Source organism: Orycteropus afer, unplaced genomic scaffold, assembly GCF_000298275.1.
Source record: "Orycteropus afer afer isolate SDZICR_OR568_19922 unplaced genomic scaffold, OryAfe1.0 scaffold00249, whole genome shotgun sequence".
Taxonomy (NCBI): Eukaryota; Metazoa; Chordata; class Mammalia; order Tubulidentata; family Orycteropodidae; genus Orycteropus; species Orycteropus afer.
In genome coordinates this window covers 284,104-300,889 of record NW_006921836.1, presented here as the reverse complement: position 1 = coordinate 300,889, position 16,786 = coordinate 284,104, and the positions used below count along the sequence as shown (strand labels likewise).

Genomic DNA, 16,786 nt, shown 5'->3' with positions numbered 1-16,786 from the left:
GGACACTCACTCCTGGGACAGCGGTGGGGAAGGGCAGACAGGAAGCTTCCTTATTAGAGGACACTAGAAGAGGGACAGGTAAACTGAGTCCTGGGGGACGCACTGGCATTCTCTATTTCTCTCCCAGAAGGATGCACAGGGAGAGGAGAAAAGGCAGCTGCCTGGGGCAGGGGGCTCCAGCCAGAAATAGCCCCTGGCGGAGGGGCAATGTCCTCATCTGTGGCCAGTTCCAGACCATCCAACCCACACAGGGAACTGGAGAGAGCTCAGTGTGTGCACAACCGAGTTAAGGCCATCTCAGTTCTCCTCCTCTCACTATGCTGTGTGTGTCAGACTGCCTTCTCAACTGGGCTGTAAACTACTCAAGGTCAACAACACTGCCCCAAGATGCAGCTGGCATAAGCAGGTATGTGATTATCTTTTGACAAAGGAATAGATTATATATATATATAAATGCAAAGGCTGATTCCCTTGTAGAAGCCTGTGTCCCCTGCTACCACAACTTTGAAGGAAGAAACCCAGGACCAGCACTGCCCTGCTGCCTGAGCCCCTAGAAAGACACCTGGGTGTTGACTGGGACAGTCTGTGGGCAGCATGGTGCCAAGTCTCACCTCTTACTGTCCTTCTCTTAGGGCTTCCTCCACCTTGGGTGCCTCCTGACGCCTTCCCCGGAAGTCTTCATCTGAAAAGCAGAGGGAAGCTGCCTCATCCTCCACCCTGCAGGCAAGAGCATTGGTCCAATTCTCCCACCCTCTTTGCTTGAGAGGACACGTATCAACCCCAGGTTGGTGCTGGTAGGTCTGATGGGAGAGGCAGCAGGACACAGTGGGGGTGAGGATAAGTAGATGCTGGCCTGGCTCCATCACGGAGCTCTGAGACCTTCTTTGGTCCTCTGCTCATTGTAACGTGGGATGGGGAAATTGGACTATCCACATGACCTCCAAGGCCCTTCTAGCCCTTGTGTCAGGGTGTCCTCTGGCCACCAAAGGGCCCTGTGCTCTGTGGGGTGAGGATCAGGGTTCAGCTGTGGGCCTGGTAGGGTCTAAGAAGGAGTCCTCTGACCTTTGAGGAGGGACTAGATGAAAGTTAAAAAGTCTGGCTCCACAGTGGAAATTTGCAGAGTGTTTGGCTCTCAAATTGAGGCCCAGGTCTGGGGAAGAATGTGGCTAGGTCTATGTGCTCCCTTAGGACTCAAAGAGTATTATCCAGAAACAGTACCTGGCACTTTGTCTACAGGTAGACATCTATGTGGAGGTGCACTGGGGCCCCCCATCAAGGGTTGGAGGGAGGAGGGGAGGCAGTATGGGTCAGGCAGGGAGGCTCCACTTCTCTGGATCACCTGCTCACCAATCCTTGATGTGTCCCCAGGTTGGGTGCTCCCTGTCCCACTGGTAGATCCACCATGCACCACCCAGGACCTCCTCTCTAACCAAAGGCTGGTAGGAGTTCAAATCCCTCCCTCCCCCTGTCCCAGCCTCACCACAAGCATGACCCTCCACATCATCCAGAAGATTGGCTGTGGATGCCGCAGCCCCCAGCCTGGCAGGCCATTCAGGAAAACTGCTGGGATGGGTGGGCACAGCCACAGACTTCCTAGTGCTAGTCACCACCACCCCCTCTCCCTGCTCCAAACTCAGGAGACTTCCACCACAGCAGCCCTTCCACTCGCCACCCCAAGCCCTCTGATCCTTCAGGTCAGCTGAGTAGCCCAATGGCTTTCACTCCCATCCTATCTCTGGGGATGGAGAAGCCACTTTCTTCCTTCCATCCTTTGATTGTTCAGCTTGTAATATCGTAGACCCTGTCTGAAAAGCATGGATGGAAGTTTGGCTGAAAATGTGGAAAAATTTATTTCTACTGGAAGAACTGAAAATGAGAAAGTAGGTCTTACATGCCTGAAAGGGGGAGGCAGGAAGATGTGGGGATCATTTAGTTCAACTAGAGAAGTGAGGGGGAGGGTGTGCTGATATCCAGAAAAGAAATCATTTTTCTCCCAAAGACACAAATTACCCCAGACCACTGGTGGAGGCGGGGACAGAGAGAAAGTTATAAGACTTCAGTCAGAGCCTATGGAAGGCGCACTGTAGGGGTCTCACCCTTAGCGTCTACTTTCCCCCCCATCCCAGCCCCAGGTGGGAAGGATACGACTGATGCTTCAACAAGTGTTTCCTCTTGGACTTCCTCATCTTGGTCTTCTCTGAGAAAGCCCGCGCAAGTTCAAAAAGCTTCCTCCGGGTGGCTGCAGGCAGAGACACCTGTGAGCTGTTTTTTCAAGAGCCAGAACAGTAGGTGGGGGCACCCCAGGTGTGGGGAAGGATGGGGCAGGATCTGGTCACTGTAACGGGGCCTGGCTGGAAGGGTGACAGGCACAGAGAATGCCAGGCTAGAGGCTTCCACTCTGTCTCCACCTGCAGAGGCAGCACAGACCACTGCGAGCCAGTCCCCGGGACTACTGGCAGCTCAAGATCCGGGTATTCCTTCTCACAGACGACAGACGACAGACAGACGCATCCTGGCTTTCTTTCCCACTGCTGCTGCCTCCCCACCCCCTCAGAACTGGCTGAGACTAATCAGGAGATCTTCCTTGAAATGAAGCCTGGAAGGACTGCCACATATGGTTCTGTGTCTGTCTGTTGTGGTGGTGGGGGGGGGGCAGGGGGTTGGAGACTAAGGTGAGGGTGTCCAAAGCTGGAAGGACTTTATGGGGTGGGGTCACCAACACCACTGGTCTCCTGCCTTGGCAGAAAGTGAGCTTAGCAAGAGTGGAGTCCAACCTGGCCAGCCTTCCTCAACCCACAGAGAGGTGAGCACTAGAAGTGGGGTGGGGGTGAGCAGCATGTTATTTTTCTGCAGACAGCTGGCTCACACGGATTTAAACTTAATTTGTATCCAGACTCAGCTGTAGAGGGAAGGAAGGAAGGAAGGCCAAAGGGGTCAGCCTGTGATTAAAATGTCACCTCAGATCACCAAGAGTCAGTTGCATTTAAAATTCTAGGTGGCTCCCTCCCATGAGGCCACAGGCCTAGTCTTAGAAGAGCTGGGGAGGTGGACATGAGGCTGGACTCACATTTTCCCATGTGTTTCAACTTGTCCCTGAATAAGGCATCTTCAGACACAGCGGGGTTGGCTTCACTGATTCCTGGAAGGAGAAACATCTGCTGAGATGGGAGGCTTGAGTCTCTGAGGGCGGACTGGAGAGGGAACGTGCCAAGGCGGGGGCCGGGGGTGTGTGTGTGTGTGTGTGTCGGGGCTGTCCCTTAAGTGGCTAAAGCAGACTTTTCCTTCCTTTTGAGGAAGGAAGAGCAGGTTTCGCTGACCAGGAAGGTGCTTAGAGCAAGGAGGGAATTGGGGTGGAGTTGGGGATGTCCTAGGGCACTTCCTTCCCCTTGAGAGCCTGGCTTTTCTTATCTGTGAAAACAGGGCAGTCTCGGGGTCTGCTGTGTGTCTGCTGTGAGCTTGCCCTGGCTCTCGAATGTCCACTTAACTGTCCACCTCCACTCCAGTGAAGTCACAACAGTAGCTGGAGATCAGTCATGGGTGGGGGAGCACTTCCTCAGGAAAATCACCACACACTACACACCAGGGCTGCCCTGCCCCCAGCGCTTGCCGGCCCTCGTCTTCCACTTCCACGGCTGTGAGTTGAATGAGGCAGAAGTGCCTGGCACAGAGTATTCACTGGCAGAGACTCCCGTCTCTTTCCTTCCAGAGTCAGCCTCTCCCTCCCAGACACAGTTCCTGACCCATCAGACGATGAGTAAGTAGGAAGGAGACTGGGGCTAGTCCCAAAGTCAGAACTCCGTGTCCTCTGCCCCAGAGCCTCCCTGCTCGCTCAGCGCCTGCGTGGATCTCTCGCTGCCCTTCTGAAGGTCCTGGTCTCCCTCCCGCAATTCGGCTCATCCAGGGTCACCTTGCCTGCTAAGTCCCCTTTGAGTCATTCTGATCCACCTCAACAGTGCTGGCGTCTCTAGTTAATTTGGGATCAAGGACAGGAGACTCTCTTAAAACCCTTCGATTCCTGTCTGGGGGGAAGGGCTAAGCTCCGCCTGTTGCTTACAAATCAGTTCCTAGGGATTTACTCTGAGCTGGGATCAGCTGAGCTCCGCTCCTCCACCCCACCCCACCCCACCCCCATCCCACCTCATATTGCAAAGTCCCTTCCAAACCAAAGCTGCTAAGCTTTTCCCCGAGGTGGGCAGCTGGGGAGTGGGGAAACAAGCACACACACACAGGCACAGAGTCCGGGTGTCGAGTGTGGAGCCGGGCCTCCCTGCTCCTCGTCCCCAGCTCCAGGCCCCCTCTCTAGTCCACGCTTCCCAACAGCAGCACACACCACTGCTACTCCCAAAGCTCCCTCAGTTGGCTAGGGCTCCTGCCTCTCACCACCAGGTACCCCAAACTCAAAATTCTCCCCCTTCAATATCTAGGACAGAGCACATAGCAGATATTTCCAGCTAATGAATAAATGAATGAGTAAGTGAGTGAACGATCCCCTTTCCAGATTAACCCTGCCCCTCTTCCCTTCATGCATTAGCGGTCATCCAGCTCTTCTCAACTTTGCTGGTTTGCTCTACCTGGTTCTTGGACATGTGTCTCCTGCAGTCCCTAAAAGACCAGAAGCTCCCTTAGGGTGCAGACCAAGCCTTTAAATCTCCCTGTCCTCTGTGCCCCTGCTCCTCCATGGGACATTATTTGGAACAGGGCCACAGGTACCTCTGAGGAGTTTCGTCAACCTGTACTAGTCGATGGCATCTGTGGGCAACGTTGGGGAGGCTTAAACTCAGGGCTACTAAGAGGAGGGGCCGTCTCACTCCATAGTGGCATGGAGGTGGGGCAGAACCCTGCCCTCCAGACCCCACACTCTGTGTATTTTAGGGTAGAAAAGGCTTCTGTTCTTCCTTTTCTTCACTCTACCCTCAAGCTCCAGTTCTGCAAAGGGAAGGTGGGGCTTGAGTCCCTAGACCCGTCAGGACGGCTCTCCCAAGAAGCCAAGGTTACCTGGGGCAGGAGAAGGAAAGCCAAAGTCGTTTCCGACTACCGCGCTGCTGGATTTGGATTTCTGGGACTCGTATTTCAATCGATCTGGAAAAAGACCATGTTTCAGTCAGAGAAGTTAGTTCCTCGCTCCCAGGGGCACACTCGGCTGAGATGCAGGAATCACATACAAGCACACCCCCCAAAACATCCATGCACACACCTTCCCCGGGCTCTGAAAGAATCAGAGAGAACACAGAAACCATTGCCCTAACATCGGGAACATTAGAATGTCAGAATTAGAAGGACCCTACCCTGAGAGATCAGACAGTCCAACCCCCTCACATAAAAGGAAAACCTGCAGAGCTGGGACCAGCACTGGGCCTCCTCCCTTTTGTCCAGAGTTTTCCCTGCACACCCTCGTTCCTCCCCAGTCACACACACACACGCTTTCACACTGACCCTCATGTACTCCAGACCGACCTCCCAGAGCCCTCTCCCTGTACCCCACCCCAAGCACACTCCCACCCTGAAGAAGAGCAGAGGAGCCAGGCTGGGGAGTAGGGCCTCTTGCCCAAGGACAACCTACTCCCTAAAAAACTCAAGAACCTCTGCTCTGCTCAGGGAGCCAACCCGCTCTGGCACCTGTGACCCCAGTCATTCTGTCCCCAGAGCTCCAGCTACATCATCTCTGCCCTGGTGGCTGGCCCTTGGCAAAGAAGAGCAGTGCTCTTTATCCCCAGTGGTCACCTAGTGCTGGGCCTGGCACAGAGCAGACATGCAGAGGGGAAGAAGAGAGCATAAAGGGGCACAGCCCTCTTCCCCTGAATCCCTGGGGAGAAAAAGGGGGTGACTAGTGATTCAAGTCCCCCTTGGGAGAATTCTGGGACTCCTACAAGGATAACTTGGTGGGGGGCATGTTTTATCAGGAAGTGTGTGGCTGGCGCCCTTGGCCTCTCCTGAGCCCTCAGACTAAAGCCAAAATCCATGCCCTTGCGCAGCCCTGAAGAAGCAGCTGCAGCGCCCCCAGCTGGTGCCCCACCTCTCTCCAGGGCCAGGAGGAAGTCGCGGTTGCGCTGCAGCTCCTTCATGAACTCTTCATTCTGTAGGAACAGCGCGATCCTCTCATCCTCCAGGTACTGCTTCCAGCGGCTCTCCTGGTCTCGGGTGCCCACCCCAGCCCCTGCCGGGGGAGGGCCTCCCTCTCCACTCACAGGTTTGGATCCCCCTGAGTTACCCTGAGAAGGAAAGCAAGAGTGGACACATGTTGCAAACACATCCATGCACCCCTGGGTGTACACGTCCCAGTTATCCCTGCCCAGGGGCCTGCATCTCCTACTATGATCTAGTCATCAACCAAAATCCAACTTAAGGGCCAGAGTCCTTTGGGGGGAGGGGAGCAGCCAGGGCTTACATATGATTTTTCCTCCCCACCTTGAACCACTCCATCCCTTCATCCACATGCTGACTAGTCCTGAAAAGTGATTTGCAGACAGCTCAGTAGCCTACACGTGGACTCCCTGCACTGGCTGCCTCATAGTAAAACCCCTTCCTTCTGCCTGAGCACATTAAGACATGCCAACATCTGGGGAAAAGCTACCCACACTTTCCCAGGAGAGAGGAGGTATCCCTCTGTCACTCGCTACTTCATGCCCCTACCCCTTCCAGCCTGGGGTGATGGCTGTAATCAGAGAACCTCCTTAAGACTGTCACCTTCACTGGGGGAAACAGGAAGCCAGGCCCAGCCAGGAAGTGAGATTTTTGGTTCACTAAGCTCTGGTGCCGTAGTGCCTAAGGCATCTGACTGCTAACCAGAAGGCTGGCGGTTCAAACCCACCAGCCACTCCTTGGGAGGAAGGTTGGGCAATCTACTTCTGTAGTGATACTGCCTCAGAAACTCAAGGAGGGGTCACTATGAGTCGGATTCGACTTGACGGCCCATAACAACAACAGTTCTTTCCCTACAAAGCCAGGGTGATAAAAATAGCTCAACCTGGGCTTCAAAATCAGGAAGGGCAACTGGTTGGCACAAGCTATGTTGGCCTCAGATGGCAAAACAGAGATGCTAGGCTGGCAAGTGGACATAAAAGGTGGGGAACAGTCGCTGTTACCTGTATGCTGTCCAATTGCTGGGGCAGGATACGGAGAAAGTCATCTGGGAGGTTGCCCAGCAGTGGTGGGTTCCAGTTCCTATAGCGCCTCTGACTTGAAGGGGGGCTGGAACCTAGCACATCGATCCTGGGGGGTGGGAGGCGACAGTGAGGAGGGAGCAGTCAGGCCAAAACATAGGTCTCCCGCCCATCATGCCAGGTCCCCAGGCAGATGGGATCCTGCTTCATTCGCACTGCTGCTCAGAAACTTCCCCTGGCCCCAGCTGCCTCCAGGGCAAAGGCCCAGTGCTCTATCTCACTGCGGGAGACTCTGGAATCAAGCTTCCAGAGAACTCCCCGGGCTCAGCTCTTCCATTCCAGCTTGGACACCCGCTGTGCCATGAACTGCTCTTCAATCACTCAGCTCCGGTCTCTAGGCCTAGAGAACTCTGTTCGCAGTCTACCGTGAAGGTTGTGGATTTAACCTTAGATGTTTATGAACATCCTCTAATGACAGCAGGGAGCAGCATATCCTATGTTCATCTTCCTAGCACCTAGCACTGAGCTCAGGGCTGCTGAGTGACAGGTGTGGGCCAAATGAATGGATGTGTGAACCACCAACAGCCAGCCTGCCAGCTTGCTGGAGAAGGGGGGTGTGGGAGGTGAGGACACTTAGATCCCCTAGAGATAACCGGCACCAAGAAAGTGCAGACTGGAGGGAGAGTAGGGCAGCTCTGGGTTCCAGTTCTGGTTTAGCCACACCAAAGGATGGGCTTGGGCCAGACCGTGGTTCCCTCAACTAGAAACTGTCACCTCCCTCCCCAGATATCCCAGAGCCCCTCATGAGACTGTCTTGAACAGGATTCTGAAAAGGCACATGCAGACATGACAGCAGAAGGGACGATGGTCCCAGATTTTCAGAGACAAGTGGCGCTCCAGTGCTGCTCTTCACTGGCAAGGTGAATTGCAGGAGGTCCCTGCCTCTGCAGAGGTCAACAGCGCAGCAGGGGGAGGAGAGGAACAGGGGTGAGTGGCACAAACCCTCCCTGACCCCTAGTTCCCGCCCTGCCCCTCAGGGCAGCCTGGTCAGGCAGGGGCTCCCCACAGTGCCTCAGCAGCCTGCAGCGTGGCAACCACAGAACACGTGTTCTGCTGAATCAGGAAAATGACACACAGAGGCAGCCCAGGCCCGAGGCAGTCGGGGCCGCTCGTTCTCGGCCTGGCTTTGATTTGGTCTCCAGCTCCAGGGATCCCGGCCGCCCCCTCACTGGAGGGGAGCTTTTCCGGGCTGCCACTGACTGTGGAAATAATTTCCTTTCCTTTTCTATTTTAGGCGGGTAGCTGGGCGGGGGGAGGGGCGGGGGCGGCAGCAGACGGGATAACAAGCTGCTAAGTGCTCGGTGGGAGATCAGCTCTGTACGGACTGGAGCCAGGGGAACCCTGGCCGCAGCACCGCAGCACGCCTCATCCGCCCTCGCCCTGCACACAGGGGCACGCCCGAGCTCCCATCCCAACCCGGTCTCCCACCCAGATGTCCTTCTGCATCACCATGCTGCTTTTCTCATTGTTGAGGGCCCATATTCCCCAGGGCTGGAGAGGTGGGGAGAGCATGTTCTCTCCAGGACTCGCAGCTCCACTGAGTACCCTTAGCTCCCACCTCTGGCTACAGCAGAGAGAAATCCTCTCCAGAGTTCCCACTCTTCCTTGGACTTCAGTGTCTCCAGCCGGGACATAGGTGCCCATCCCCAATTCACCCACACTGAGAAGGCTGCGGAGAGAGACTCCAGAGTTGCATTTGGACCTCTCTAGCCACTTTGTCTGTCTCAGGAGCTCTACTGGTGTAGTGGTTAAGGCATTTGGCTGCTCACCAGGTCAGCAACTCAAACCTACCAGCCACTCTGCAAGAGAAAGATGAGGCAGTTTGCTCCCATAAAGATTTACAGCTTTGGAAACCCAAGAGGGGTCTCTATGAGTCCTACTCAATGGAAGTGAGTGAGCCACTGTGTCTACTGAGAGACCTGAGGTTTCCTGGGTCCTCAGCCTAAGGCCCCTAGGGGCTGGGTTGTGGTGCTGAAGGAAGGACAGGCCCGCCCCTCTCAGCCCTTTGGCAGCGACAGGGATGAGGTCAGTTTGCAGCTGCACAAGGGAGCGAGCTGGGGGCCCTGAGCACAGGCAGCCCCAGCAACTAGCTCCATTGTGGTCAGAAAGGAATGTCAGAAATGAGCTGAAAGGCAAATAAAAAACTTCCAAGGGTGTAATTTCAATGGAAAAACAGCAGGCGGCCTGCATGGAGGGTCCCTCTGGGTTTCATTCAGAGCAAGGGAGGGAGAGACAGGCTGGGGGGATGGGAAGGAGGGATACGGCCAGGGAAGATCTCCTGGCCCTAAGTCTCTGCTCCTGGACCCTGAAACTAGAACTTGGACCCCTATTTTACCTCCCTACACCTACCCAAGTTTACCCACAGTACTTGAGACCTGAGAAGGGTTTCAGAGACAGACCTTCCAGGCAGGACTTTTGGTGAAGAGTAGACACAGGAGCCCAGGTCCTGACCTGGGGCACACACAGACTGTCTGGCCCAGCTCCGGGCACTCCAGGCACACTCCCCTGGGATCACTTCCAGTGCCTCAAAAGGGCAGTGCCCAAATTCCCCAAGTCTGCCCTTTCTGCAGTCTCACAAGCACCCCAATGACTGGGGGTGGCAGGAGGCCAGGCCACTCCTACCACTGCCTCCCATCCCACACCATCTCATTCAAATCTGATCACACCCAGCAGCCAAAAGGAGTTTCCTCAAACTCTAACCTGATCACCTCATCATTCTCCAGTTTAAATCGCTAGAGTGCCCCCCCACCCCAAGGATAAGGCTGAAGCTGTGTGGAGAACCCTCAAGTCCGTTTCCCACCCCACACTCCCCCAACCCTCTGCCATGATCAGCCTGCCTCTCCAGCCTCCCTCCCATTCCCCATTTGGTACCTGCTGGAGTCCCCCAGTGGCTCCTCCTTTCCTGCCTCCAGGCCTTTGCACAAGTTGTTTCCTTTTCCTGGAATGCCTGCCTGTCCTCTGCTTCACCTAACTAACCTGTGTGTGTCCTTCAGGTTGCAGCTGGGACATCAGTAGGTAGCCTTTCTCCAACCTCCCCCCTCCCCAGTGTGCAGGCCTTCCCATCCAGACTCTGATCTCCTCCGAGAACAAGGCAGTGCTGGATGCATCTTTGCATCAAATACCTATTCACAGTCAGCAACACCATACTGCAAGTGATTCAACCAATGCTGGAAATAAATGCTGTAGATGGAGGAACTCAATGAGGCCTGGGGGAGATGGCCTAGGGGTAGATCTGGGCTGAGCTGGGCCACCTTTGGGCAGAGGCACATGTGCACAAGGGCTAGTCATGCCTCTTCTAGACACTGGCCTCTGGGGAAAGCCTCGACCTTTGTCTCAGTGTTCATTGTTACAGCTCAACTCAGAGACCAGCCAGTCCAGCCAGGGAGCATGAAGAAGTAAGCACTGACTGCAGGTTGGTCCATACCTGGCCCTGTGCTGAGTGCTCCACACACATCTCATGCAGTATTGCTAACAGTGCTGTTACTCCCTTTTCACAGACGAGACAGACAAAGCTTAGAGAGGTTAAGGAATGAGCCAAAGACCACCAGAAGAGGCACCTGGAGAATCAGAAGTTAGGCAGCTAAGGAAGTGGGTGGAGAGAGCAGCCCATTCTGTCTGACTTCACAATTCTTGCTCCTCTCCCCAGTCTGGGCAGGCCCCCGAGGCTCAAGCAAGGGCAGTAACTGGCTGAAGTCCACAGGGTCTGAATAAGGTCTCTTGAACCTTAGTCTACTGCTAAGGTCTATCCGCCCCCTACCACTGGGGCTGCACTGCCCCTGGCCCTCAGCCTCATCCCACCCACAGTGGGCTGAGCACCCAACCAGAGCAGGGGAGGAAGACATGGCCAGGACGTTACCCGAGGATTCTCTTATGGCCTCAGTTTGCCCTTGAAAAACAGGCAGAATCACTCTGCCTAACAGGAACTGAAGTCTTTGCCAAAGGATCTTAGAATATTAAGATCCAAGGAATACCATTTGGTCCCAGGCTGCAAGCCCTGCCAAAGTCTCACCTAGACCCACCCACTTACCCTCCCACCCCAGCATAGCCTGCCATCTCCTGGGACTGCTTATGTTAAAGGAAGGACCCTCACTATTCAAAACCTGGCTCAAAACACTGCCCCCCCCATCCTCTGGAACTTTCTAGGTCTCTCTCAGTTCCCTAAGCTGCAATCAGAGATTTTTCTCATTAGGGAGAAGACAAGACTCAGCAGCAAAGAGCATTAGCTTTGGGGCCAGTCTGACCTGGGTTCAAATCTCAACTATGTAGCCCTGGCGGAAGCTATGAAGTATCTCTGGAGCTGTTTCCTCATCTGTAAAATGGGGACAATGACAACAGCAGCTGCCTCCCAGGTTGTCAGTCAATTCAAATGTGATGGTACAGAGAAGGAACCTTGTCAATTTCCGGTCCTGGAAGAGCTTTAGTAAAAGGCAGCTGTTATTGTTATCTATGCCTGTGTGATGACACGGTTCTCTGCAACCACTGCTCTGGGGCTCCCGACATGCCCACAAAGGAAGACGCACTATGGCAAGTCCCCTGTCCCATCAGCTCCCCTCAACCTTCACCACTCTAGGCCTGTTATTCTAAGGAACAGTGGCTCTAGGATAAAGAAGCGACTCCTGGGCTCCACCACACACATGGAGCCCAGAACAACAAGCCACCTCAGAGACCCATGGGAGCCTGCTGGCGTCTAGCTGCATTTTAATCTTGCAAATTACAGGGTCTGATCTGGAAGAAATCTCCAGAGACCTACTAATCTTCTTTCCTGTCTCCAGTTATCAAAGCATCCTAGAAAAAGCAGCTTTTTCCCAGTGCTTAAAAATCCTCCACAACATCCCTAGGCCAAGTATGACAAATAGACTTCCATTCCATTAATTGCTGATGAATGTCTGGGAGCGCTGTGTTGACAAGGATTCTGCAGTCCCATCTTGACTCAGCAGGAAAGAGCACAGTGATCAATTAGTAATGTCTGCCATGAGCTAGAGTGGGAAAATGTCTTCCATGCTTTTGTCATTCCCCCTCTGACATCTCACTTGACACAAGTTCCCAAAAAGCAGAGGCTAAGACTTTGTCATGTTCAGCATAGCACCTAGCACACAGTAGGAATTCAGAAAATGTTTCTCTTGTAATTCTTAATTCTGAAAGTTCTCTTTGGGGGTCTAGCTAAAACGCCTCTTGCTTCAGTAGAGGCCTGGTTTTGGTGGAATCATAGTGGGGTCCAGCCAAGTTCCCAAATGTTTTTGTACTCACCCCAGCCTCTGATCCCCTTCCCCACCACCCTGTGCTCTGAAACGATCAATTCTCACCTTGGAGGTGGAGTAGGGGGCGCCAGAGGGTAAGGCCTGTCGAACACGTGCATATGGTAGGCTGGGGGGGAGTACACCGGCGGGGGCTCTTCATCAGAGCTATCAGGTTCTAAAGTCCTTTCTAAGACCTATGTGAGAGACAACAAAGGAGAAACATTAACAATATTTCCTGGAATTTAAAGAACATGCAGATAATAGCAAGAATGGTGGCATAGTGGAAAAGGCATTTGGCTGCTCACCAGAAGGTCATCGGCTCAGACCCACCAGCCACTCTGTGGAGGGAAGATGGGCCATCTACTTCCGCAAAGATTGACAGCCTCGAAACCCCAACGGAGGTCGCTGTGAATTGACTTGATGGCAGTGAGATTACCTTAGTTTATGGGCAAAGATGTGCAGCAAGAGAATGCTTGTGCACTTGCTGGTGGGAAGATGAACTGACACAGATGCTCTGTAAAACGTCTGGCTGTACTGGCTAAAGCGGAACACATGGCGACCTCTGACCCTCACTTCCAACACACTTAGCAGACATCAAAATACACGTCCCCAAAGAATGTTCATAGCAGCACTATCCATCTAAATAAGGTTCAAAAACGGGCAAAACAACACACACAACAGAAGTGAGAGCAGTGGGGACCTTTGTGGGGGTGGGTAAGGATGGGAAGAAGCGTAGGGGGGATTCCAGGTGTGTGTACTCTGTGAACACAGTAAGCAGCACACTTGTAATTCGCACACTCTTCAGGTTGTGTGTTATTTTTAATAAATAACTTCAATTGTTTTTTTAAAAAATGACATTGAAATCCTCTCTCAAAGTACTTCCACATGTTATCATCTCACCTTAGCCTCAACTAACCTGTCATCTCAGGATATGGATCAGTATACCTATTTTACAGATGAGGACTGAGAGAAATGGCAAAAGCCATGTTCTGTTTTTAAAACCGAGTCTTCAGCTTGGACCTTGGTCTCCTGACTCCCCAGTGAGGGTCCCTCTTTCAGGTGCACTGCCTGCACACCCAGGTGGGATTTTCAGGACAGACAGTGGCAGGGAAGGCGCTCAGGATGCCTGCTCTCCCTCCCTACTCCTCTCTTCCATCTAGGAGCCAGGAAGAGGGGCAGGGAGAGGCCGTGCTGGGCAAAGGCAGGTGTTCCTGCTACCTGGGCTGATGTGGACCCTTCCCAGAGGTCCACAGAGCAGCCTGGAGCAGGAGGCAGCCACCAACCAGGAGATGCCCCAAGCAGCCTCCTGCACCTCTCCCCTCCTCTCCACAGCTCTGTTCCCATCTCCTCCAAGGCCAGAGAACATGGCCAGGCCCTCAGAGGGTTCTCAGAAAGCAAAGGGCTCAGAGGCTGTCAATCAGCACTATAGTCACCAGGCCCCAAGTTTGAATCCCAAGTGAGTTAGCAGAAGTCATTGCTAGAACTACTACTACATAAGCCTGGGCTGGTATGGGCCATGCAGGCACACCTCTGCCTTGAGCCCAGCTTTGCCCAGGCACACAGAGACTTACAGGGACACCCTAGCAAGAGGGTGGGTGAGCACACAGGAGCGTGTACACACACACACACACACACACACCCCAGCCCAACCCCAGGTGGCCTCCCGCCCTGGAATGCACTAACATTCCTTCCTCTGAGGCGGAAAGTATTTAAACAGATGCTTTTGCAAGAAAAGAAAAATGTAGCCATCACTCCAAATTTCCACAAGAGGAAAAGCAGACAGAGACTGTTGGAAGGTCCGCTCCTATCCAGTGATGTGTCCCTGGTGCCTGACACTGTACCAGCACAGGAGGGGCTCACAAGAATTTTCTGCTGTGTACCCCCGGCCCACACTCCCCACTTCCCAGCCCCTACTGCTCTGAGAGACACATTCCAGGCTGTGGCATGGAGGCAGCTCCTGGAGACCGAGCTCTCTCTTCCCTCGGTGGCCAGCCTAGCCTGTTCCCACTGAGGCTGGTCTGAGGGAGATGGGTGAGGAGGAGAGAAGAGTTCAACAGGATTGGTTTGCAGAGGAAACCCGCAGAAGGGTTTTCTCTAAGGCAGACCCTCCAGGCCACATCAGGAGGCCCCTCCCACTAGTCTGTGCAGCCTCCTGGGGCTGCAGGAACCAGACGTTCAGTGGAGGCTCCTGGACCAGAATGGGAAATGTCAAGGCAGCAGGCGGTGGGCCAGACACGCTCCGGAAAGAAAGGCTGATCCCACGTCTCCAGGGAGAGTAACCCCAGCCGTCTCTGGCCACCGCCTCCTGCCCCGCCTCCCTACCCTCAGCAGCCACAGAGCGGTTGTTCTCCTGGCTCTAAAGGTGCTGAAGTTTTCAGCCCTGCAGCCTCCTGGCTTAACTCAGTGTGGGTGATGGATGCCTGCCAGGTGCTCTGGGGGGCAGGGTCTGGGCCATTTCTCTGACAGGAGCTATTTCTCCGCATCGAGGATATCCCTCAGGCCAGCCCACCATCCATCAGCCCCAGAGAGGGGCCTTTTTCCAGTCAGCACTTATTGGCATTCCAGCTGCTGCTCATAAATTTTCCGAAGCAGTTTCTGCTGGCTCAGGAATTGCCAGCCGATGGGCACAGGCAGAGCTCCAAAGGTAGGGGGCTGGGGAGCCAGCCAAAAGCAGGGGGCTGCTGAGAAGGGGCGCAATCTGGAAAGCAAGATTCTTAGCAAAACAGAAGCACACACGTGGCAGCCCTTCCCAGGGAATAGTGAAGCCTCCTGGAGGACCACAAGACTGTGGGTGCCACAGTTAAAGGAGGAAACATTACTCTACCTGCCAGACTGTCTGAACAAATTGCAACTGTTGAAAGGGCCAAGGCTGCACAGACCTGTAACCTTTCTGCAAACACACACACAGCACTCACCCCAACCCCTCTTTTCCAAAGTGGATCTGACTGATGGAGAGTGGCCAACTGCAGGGCTGTGTGGAGGACTTGGAGTCTCAGTTTTCTTACTAGAAATGAGGGTAATGATAATCATGCCACCTAAGTTTGTGGAAATCAGATAATAAATCAAAAGCATTTAGGATAGTACCCAGCACAGGCTGGGACTTAATAAAGAGCACAGTTAAATCCCATCTGCTGGGTCCTTCCATCTTGCCTATGGCGGCATGTCCACGCACCCCGACAGGCAGTGACCCTAACAGAGACTCCGTGTGCCTCGTCTCTTCTGCACCAAGCACTGCAGGTACTGTGGGGACAGAGGAGGGATGGTCATCCCCGACAGGCAGTGGGTAGCCCCCTCGCCCCTAGCCACCTCCCTGGAGAGCGGGGAGCAGGACTGCTTGGGTATTGCTGGCTTGCACCTCTGTGTGGTCAGAAGGACTGAATGGGCAGAGCTGATACCTCACCCCTTTCAGCAGCACACTAGGGATATCCTAGGGCCCCACTCATTCTCTCATCAGCAGGGCCAGCAGAACAAGGGGCCAACAGTGTAAGGCCCAAATATCTGTCTCCTCCTAATCTAGGATCCTGACAAATGGACCTGCTGCCAGTTTCCTACCGAGTCACACACATTCTGTGTCACCTCTGTGCCTTCCTGTGAGCCGTCCCTTTCCTGCACACCCTCTCTGGCACTTGTCACTCTCCTTGGGGTCTCAGCTGAGCCATCTCCCTCTGGGAAGCTTCTCCACTGCGTCTAATTCTCCCCTCACTGCACTTTCCACGCAGAGCTGTCACTGCCTGACTCTTGCCTCGGTTCCCCACTGGACTGTGAGCGCCATGAGGGCAGAAACTTTGTCTGACTTAACTTACGTGGATACCCAGTGCAGAGGTTCAAGAAAAATCCTTGAAAAACAGATTACAGGGTCCCAAACCTGGTGACTGGAATTCAGTAGTATGGGGCAAGGCCCAGGCATGTGCATTTTTAACAAGCTCAGAGATTTTGATAGGAGCTAGCACTGAGCCTGGTGCACCACTGAGAAGGTGCTCGGGGATCGCTGAATGGATGCCTGATGGGCTTGGGTAAGGATTCCTTAGGAGAAATAAAGGTTCCAGTTAGAACCCAGGAAGGGGATTAACCCTCTCTAAGAGGTGTACACAGTTGCTGGAGTGCATGGTGAACCACCTACCTCCGGCGGGATGCTGTCCTCAGAGTCGGAGCTGTCCTCGTAGACGCTGCCTCCACCTCCATCTAGGTTCATCTGCAGCAGCTGGTCGATGGTGGCATCCACGGCGCCGCTGTTGGCGCGCAGCACACACTCGATGATGTCGTAGTCCATGTTGGGGAACATGGTCTTGAAGTCGTCCATGGCCTGGTTGAACTCGAGCCGGCGCACCTGGCGGGCCGGCCGGCTGTTGTTGAGCTCCTGCGCGGTGGCGGTGGCGGTGGTGGTGGCGG

General features: G+C 54.1%; 1 protein-coding gene across 1 annotated transcript in view; it reads right to left on the bottom strand.

Moving 5' to 3' along the window:
- Nucleotides 1-614: 614 nt before the first annotated feature.
- CUEDC1 (CUE domain containing 1) overlaps nt 615-16,786 on the bottom strand; it is a 16,429-nt gene continuing 257 nt past the window's right edge. The window contains exons 3-11 of the mRNA XM_042782155.1: nt 16,518-16,774; nt 12,464-12,591; nt 7,083-7,209; nt 6,014-6,209; nt 4,996-5,079; nt 3,068-3,139; nt 2,146-2,239; nt 1,481-1,539; nt 615-682 (exon numbers count right to left, since the gene is read on the bottom strand). Of these exons, the coding sequence (XP_042638089.1) occupies nt 615-682; nt 1,481-1,539; nt 2,146-2,239; nt 3,068-3,139; nt 4,996-5,079; nt 6,014-6,209; nt 7,083-7,209; nt 12,464-12,591; nt 16,518-16,774 (1,085 nt within the window). The remainder of the gene's footprint in view (nt 683-1,480; nt 1,540-2,145; nt 2,240-3,067; nt 3,140-4,995; nt 5,080-6,013; nt 6,210-7,082; nt 7,210-12,463; nt 12,592-16,517; nt 16,775-16,786) is intronic.